The sequence below is a fragment of the Chamaea fasciata genome, unplaced genomic scaffold, assembly GCF_029207755.1.
Source record: "Chamaea fasciata isolate MVZ Bird 193981 ecotype frontalis unplaced genomic scaffold, bChaFas1.0.hap1 SCAF_3, whole genome shotgun sequence".
Taxonomy (NCBI): domain Eukaryota; kingdom Metazoa; phylum Chordata; class Aves; order Passeriformes; family Sylviidae; genus Chamaea; species Chamaea fasciata.
This window is the reverse complement of record NW_027094088.1, coordinates 8481830-8489420: the sequence shown is the minus strand read 5'-3', so window position 1 is coordinate 8489420 and position 7591 is coordinate 8481830. Positions and strand designations below refer to the sequence as shown.

At 43.9% G+C, this 7591-nt stretch overlaps 1 protein-coding gene across 1 annotated transcript; it reads left to right on the top strand.

Moving 5' to 3' along the window:
• Positions 1 to 38: 38 nt before the first annotated feature.
• PEX13 (peroxisomal biogenesis factor 13) lies at positions 39 to 6431 on the top strand. Its single transcript, XM_066177883.1, has 4 exons — positions 39 to 162; positions 2198 to 2895; positions 3329 to 3454; positions 3688 to 6431. Exons 1-4 carry the CDS (start codon positions 95 to 97, stop codon positions 3981 to 3983), a joined length of 1188 nt encoding a protein of 395 aa, XP_066033980.1. The 5' UTR covers positions 39 to 94; the 3' UTR covers positions 3984 to 6431.
• The last annotated feature ends 1160 nt before the right edge of the window (positions 6432 to 7591 follow it).

The window sequence follows — 7591 nt, the reverse complement described above, 5'->3', positions numbered from 1 at the left end:
AGCGAGGCCGAGCCCGAACCGAGCGGGGCCGAGTGAGGCCGAGCCGGGGTCGAGCCCGAGTCGAGCGGAGCCGAAGCGGAGCTGAGGGGGCGCCATGGCGGCGACGCCGCCGCCCAAGCCCTGGGAGTCCCGGCGGCTGCCGGGCACTGCGCCCGCCTTCCAGTGAGTGCGGGCGTCCCTCCCCGGGTGTCCCCGCCGCGGTGGCCGTGGGTGTTCGCCCCTCGGACCGGCCGGGCCCGCTCCCCTGCGGCGGGCTCAAAGGTCGGGCCCGGCCGGGGCTCCGTGCGGCCCGGGGCTGCCCCGCACCGTGAGGGGCGTGTGCCGGGCGGGGAGCGGCGGGCTCGGCGTGCGGGGCTGTGAGCTCGAACCCCGCTGGGGTCAGGGGGAGGCTGCGTGTGCGGTGCGGGGAAGGGAGAGCTGTGTTGTCACCGGTGGGTACAGCGAGTTCACAGTCCATTCCTGGCGGCAGTCGTAGTCCGTTCCCGAGAGCATTCACTGTCCTTTCCTGGCGGCAGTCGTAGTCCGTTCCCGGGGGCATTCACTGTCCTTTCCTGGCGGCATTCACTGTCCTTTCCTGTGGGCTGTGCAGCTCTGTGAGCCCCCGAGCCTCTGCAGGACTGGGGGAGCTGCTGTCTCCCGCAGGGCTTGGAAAGGATTCCTGTGTGTTGTCAGTGTCGTGTGTGTTCCGTCTTCTGGGAGCTCTCCCAAAAAACCCAACCTGCTCGTGGAGAAGGATGCACAGAGAGCGTTTGTAAGCTCCTTATTTTTTATGGGAAGTCAAGGAAGGCTCGCTCGGTGGCTGAATACTCGTCTTGTTTTTCACTTGGTGCTGGTGATTGCAGCTGGACGGAGTTGCAAGTAGGCAAAAGGTTGGCCCGAAACTAAACATTGAGCAGAAACTTCGCTGTGTTTTCTGCAGCCTGCAGCGTGCTGAGCCACCACTTTGGTGTTGGTTTTTCATTCGGGGTTTGTCTACCCCATTTTAAATGGCTTCAGGCAGCTTTAAAGTGGGGTGTCCCAAGCTGGCTGCTGGAGAGAGGACTGCAGTGTGACTTACTGAATTACAGTAGCTCTGTTTGCTGGGGTAATAACTTACTTTTCTTCATGTTTTCAACTGCTGAGAGAGTTACCGTCTGTGATGGAAAAAAGGCAGCAGTGTAAAGATACAAATATTATTCTTTGCTGTGGAAACCTGTAAGTTTTGCTGAGAGGAAGCTGTTCCCTACCTTGTATGGAAATAGTACAGCAAGCAGCAGCTCCATAGCAATTCCAGCTTGACTTCCTCTTTTTTTCTGGACTGCAGAAGTGGGAAGTCGTGGGATGAGGCAGTAAGCATGGCAAATAAAATGTTTGACTTTTAGGGTGAAAATGCATGAATGAAACGTGTATTTTTATTGAACTGGCAGAAGTTGGACAAAAAGCTGCTTGACAGAATTCAAATGCCAGTCAAGTACTTCCAGAGTTTTATTATGAAGGGCATTGATAAAACAATTTAAACTTATGGGCATTCAAAGGCAAAGAAAGATTAGTAAATTAAGACCTCTCTCTGCCAACGCTTCTCAGTAGTAGATTCAACCCCTTGACAATGTGCACAGGGGTAATCAGGTCCTTTGGGTAGAGAGGGAAATTGGGGATCCCAAAGCCCTTGCATATATTGTTGCATAATTACTTAGATTGTCAATTAGGTCATACCGCCCTTTAAGAGTGGATTCAGAGGAGCTCTCAAGCTTTCTTCCTGTTGTATCATTGGCTCATTGTGTAGAAGAGCTGGGAATAAGGGCTGGAAATACAGCTTTCAGATTGGAAAGTTCATAAAAGTTTGTGTTAGGGCCTCTGAGAGGCTTTTATGTGCAGAAGAATCACCTGGGTGTTAGAGCGGCAGGTTTGATGGCTCTGGGTTGTGTAGTTCATGTGTTGATGCATTAAATATACAGTAAATGATAGAATAAATAGACAGAGTTTTTCCATGTTTACATTCCAGCTCCATGTTTACACTGAATATCTGATTGTAGGGGTTTTGTTACCCTGAAAGATCTGTGTTTCCTGTCCATATTTTTTACTTCCAGCAAACGCTGTGCAGGTTCCCTATCCCTGCACTGCTGAAACTCTCAGTGGTATTTATGTAGTTAGCCAAGGGCTCTGTGGAACGGAAAACTTAAACTTTGGGTGCTGATCTTGATTATCTGAATTCCTTTAGGTCTGCAGACTTGGGTGACAACCTGCTGACTAGGCCCAGACAGCCCACGGTGGCACGAATCCCTCCGCCCATTCTGCCACGGCCATCCCAGCAAACGGCGAGCAGCAGCCTGAGCGCTTTCAGGCCAGCCTATAGCAGTTCTTTTTCTCCAGGCTATGGCTCATATGGCACCTCTTTCTACGGAAGCTATAGTCCCTACAGCTATGGCTACGGAGGGCTGGGCTATAACCGCTTCTGTGCCGATGGTATTCCCCCCAGCAGGTTTGTGCAGCAGGCTGAGGAGAGCAGCAGAGGCGCCTTCCAGTCCATCGAAAGCATCGTGCACGCCTTCGCCTCCGTCAGCATGATGATGGATGCGACCTTCTCAGCTGTCTACAACAGCTTCAGGGCTGTGCTGGATGTGGCCAACCACTTCTCCCGCCTCAAAATCCACTTCACTAAGGTGTTCTCAGCTTTTGCACTAGTGAGAACTATAAGGTACCTCTACCAACGCCTGCAGCGCTTGCTGGGTCTGCGGCAGAGCTGTGAGAACGAGGATTTGTGGGCTGAGAGTGAGGGCAAAGTAGCTCGTGCTGGCCTTGAAGACAAGGTGGCTAACTCTGCGAAATCCTGGCCCATTTTCTTGTTCTTTGCTGTTATATTGGGAGGCCCCTACCTGATTTGGAAGCTGCTTTCTACATACAGTGACGAAGAAGCAGGTAAAGATGGGAAGTGCAGCGTGTATTGTTCCTTTTGTCGTTGCCTGTGTAGTGATTAATCTCACACTACAGTGATAGTAATTAATAGATACTGGGGCACAGAACTGAATTTCAGGCATGTGATGCAAGTGACAGCCTGCTTAAGTAACTTCTTGATAAGATGTGGTTTCCCGCTGAAGCTTTCTGTGATTCCAGAATCATGGTTCCTCTCAATTTTTGGTTCCTTTCTATTAGATGTGGTAGTTTGGGTTGGGTGGGGCAAGTATTAGTTGGATTTACTCAACAAATCTTGCTTTTCGTGTTACTTCTGTCACTCCTCTATTGGAAAAGTGTTAGCAAGGAAGTTAATGTGTTTTCTTCATTTTCTTTTGAAAAAACACACCAAACTTTGTAACTCAAAGCAGATAAACTTGTGATTTGTGTTTAAAAACAGTGTCTAGTAACTGGGCAAGTGGAGAAGATGACCATGTGGTTGGAAGAGCAGAATATGATTTCAATGCTCTCTCAGAAGAAGAAATTTCTTTCCGTGCTGGTGACATGCTGACATTAGCACCCAAAGGTAAACTTTGGATTTTCTGTTTATTTTTTCACCACATGTGAAGTAAGTTGTAGCATAAGAGTTTGAAAATTGAAACAAAAAAGCCCCCAAATCACATTATTTAACCAAATTCCTCAACCACACTGATTTTTACTTCCTGTTAAGTGATTTACTTGCATTCTAATGTAGGAGTAGTTTTGTTCAGTTTTGTTGAATTGTCTTGTAACTTGATGCATTTGCATTCTCTTCTTCAGAGCAACAACCCAAGATCCGTGGTTGGCTTCTGGCTAGTTACGATGGCCAAACAACAGGACTTGTGCCAGCTAATTACATCAAAATCCTGGGCAAGAGAAGAGGCAGGAGAACAGTGGACCTGGAAAGGGTTCCAGAGCAGCAGCCAGCCCTTCCCAGCCCAGCTGTCAGAGGAGCTCCTGCTGCTGTGACTTTAGAGGAGCAGGAGGCTGCTTTTGAAACTGTTTTTGCTGGAAGCAGCAAAGTTCCGGTTGCGTCGGACTCCGCTGTGGCTGGTGGAGAGAAGCAGGAACTCTGATGCACTTTGATCAACAAAGCAGCTGAACTGTGCTTTATTGATACCACTTAGGGTTTGTTGAAAATCTGGTTTGTAGTGGAGCACTGGTGGGTCTGTACCAGTTATTGCTGCTACTGGCTGGTGAAGGGATGGAGAAATGATTGCTCAAATTTGTGGTATTTATTTTTGACTCACCTAAGGCTGTACGTCAGTGATTCTACCCACCCACCTGGCAGCCACTCCGAGATCTTGAGATAGGAGAAGTGAGGCATTTATAAAAAAGCAAACAAAGGAAAAAAAATAGGGACTGCCATTCTTGTTTAGGAGACAAATTAACACCCAGTCTTCATAGGAGTGTGGAGCCTCTTCAATAGATGTGCAAACGGAAGATTGATTCCTGTAAGATGTCCTCCAAAACTTCACACTCAGAACCATAAAGAAGTAATACCACATTGTCTTCCTCTGAAAGAAGGGAGAGTTGCAGGAGATGCACACAATTCAATAATTAGAAGGTTTAAGTTGCTTTTCCTAAGAAGTAGCGTTCTGTCATAAAGGACTTCGCTCTTAGGCTAAAAGGGACTTGGGAGGAAGGGAGGAGAAATAGTGTTTGCAAAGGGAGAGCAGTGAGATATCACCAGTAGTTCCAAGCAGTTCTGTTTATTAAAAGGACCTTAGAATAAAGAGTATTCTGCAGTCAGGCACTCATCAGTTGTTACTCCCTTGACTAACTTTGCTAATCGCTCAGCCATTTTGTGTTGCAGCCTGTTAGCTGCTTATCAGCTACCATCTGCATCTCAACTTATTTTTGTCCTTTATTGATTTCATATGAGTGTCAAAATATCTATCCTGCATTTTTGAGCAGTAGAAAAAAAGCCTTGAGTTGGGGGAAGCTGAAAGTAATTGGAGCATCAAAGAAAAAGTAATATTTCTTGCTTAATTGTCTCAGAGAAGGTCTTGGAGTTGGACAAATTTTTTCTGCTGCCTTTCAGGTGGTAAATTTTGCATCTGCCCATAAATTTGAGGGCTTAAGTTTATCAAAAGCCATAAAAATATTAAGACTGTTCAGAGTATTTTCTTCATATGGGTGTTTGAGAATTCTGTCTTGAAATACTGTTTTGGGGTTTTTTTGTTAAATGAAGCAAAGATAATTAAAACTTTTTTTTTTCCCTTGTAAAATGTATGTATAACATGTTGAACTTCTAAAGGTTGCATCAATGGATTAAATAACTAAGTTTGTCCTAATCATTAAAATAGATGTTTTATTTTAAAGTTTCGTGAAAATATAAGTAGGGCACCAGCCTTTGCTTAATTGATTGAGTAGTTACAGTTTGACCATTCCTACAGGGGTCTTCAACACCCATTATGTGTTAACAAAGCTTTCAGTATTTATATTTTAATTGCATTTGCTGGCCTTGGGTTCTTAGAAGTCTATTCAACACAACAAAACTCTAAAAAAACCTGAAATGAGCACCATTTTAATGACGTAGAGTGGCTGGAAAGAAAAACACTATGCTGGAACCTGGATTTTAAAGTAAACTCTGAATGCCTGTTGTTAATAAACAGAACACGAATTTAAGTGCTTGTTCTCAGGTGTTGGGAGATGGTGGTTAGAATAATTTATAGTAAATTGTTCGGTTTTCAAGTGCAGATGTAAAAGAAAAAAGTAGTTAAAGGGCAAATAAAAACCTTGAGGTTTAACACAAAACATGTTCCTGAGGCATTGCCCTGTGTACCAGGGCATAGAAGAAAATGATCTGTATTTGAAAATTATATCTGTTGTTGAAATGAAAATAGCCAAAAAAAAAAAAAAGTCTGAAATCTAAAATACAGAGAGGCAAAAGGGGGGAGGGCTGTATCAAGTGTGTGCAGTTCTGTGTGCAGTGTGTCCCTGGAGGGAATTAATTTACTGTTCTGTGATGTAATTAATGGACTGTCAGCCTCCCTTGTCAGTGAAAGATTTCAATCAGAGAAAGGGTCTTTAAATGTTTAAATGAATGAATAAATAAACCCCAATTTCTTTTTTTTTCCTGAGAGTATCCCTTCAGGTTGATTTTTTTTTCCTGAGTATTATATTTTTTTCTGTTTTCTCTTCTGTGTTCTGGCTCAGAACAAGTTGAGAAGACAATGCCATGATGCTTGTTGGAATGTTTTAAGTCTTATTTTTAGAAAGAAAAGTTTAATTAAGTTTAATAAGACTTTCAGGTCTTACTATTTTGACAACAATTCTTTTAGTAGGAAGATAGGTTATTCTTACCTGAGTTGTCTTTATATTTGTTTGACTTAGCCTACAAGTTACTGTCATCATTGTATCTATTAAATTTCAACAAGAATTTTGATCCTTTTAATCTTGCAATTACCTTAATTGGAAAAGCAGGTTCTGAGGAAATAAAGTCAGTTATTTAACTCACAATTAATTGTACTGATTGCAGAAGGGTATTAAAGGTCATTGAAGTCAAATATACACTACAATACACTGTCTGTTTCTATCTGTGTGTCAGGCTACAGAAAAAAAGACCTAAATGAACACTGGGTGGAAAGGAAGGCTGGTGGACAGGCTGCTCAAGACTTGCACAACAGGAGAGTGGAAGAGGAGGTCAGAAAAGAGGTTGTTGAAATACTGCTTAACCTAAGCATTAGGCACGTAGCTCTTATTTTGAGGTCTGTACATACTAAGTTACCTTTATGTTATTCTTTGGAATTATTTACATAGCTGTAGCAGAGCTAGAAGTCTGTAACAGAGCTTTGACATCTGTTTATATGAGATTTTAGTTTATTCTTACTTAAATCTTACTGTTCAGTAGATCAACCATTTTCTGCTTGAATGTGTGAGCTGCTGACAAATGCCACTGCTGAGTGGATCTCGGGGTGCAAACAGAAGATGAACTTGCACAGGGTCAGAGCTTTGTTCAGCTTCCTGAATAATAAATTTAAAATCCTCTGTCTGGTAGAAATAAATTGGCCACTTTGCACAGGTTCAAAAACTCTTCCTTGTGTGGAATTAGGCTCTATCTGGGATATTAAGGTTGTTCTTACTCACTTGGTGGTCTTGGTGGAATTTGCTACTGAGCTAAATACAAAACAATTGCAGTTTCTTAGAAATCTCGTCTGTTGGTAATGAAAACCTTCCAGAAGAGGTGCAAATTTGGAAACCAGCGCAGGGATTTCTTGATAAACCGGAGTAGAAATACTCTGTGTGCAGTCATAGCAGAACTGTACTGGTTTTACAAAACATAACAGGGAAGTTATGTTCTTACGTAACTCCTTCCGGATTTTTATCCATGCAGGTGTGGCCCAAGTGCTGAGATTGGTGAACATTTTTGGGCTGTAAAGGCAAGTAGTAATTGTGTGTGTCCACAGGTGATGAGACACATCCTGTTCTCTTCTCCTCCTATCTTGGACTGGTTCCTTGCAGAGAAGTTTGAAGCTGCTTTGGGCTGATAAATCTGACCCCTGAGATCTGTGGCCATGTGGAGCTCAGCCTTTAAACAGTTGGATCATCCCTCCTTGGAACAAGTGTACTGGTGTAACTGGTTTGACTGGTCGCAGAGGCATGATGTCAGTGCAGGGCACCCCTGGCTCTTTCTTACCTGCTTTGAGCAATTCCCTGAATTTCACAATAGTCACAGAAC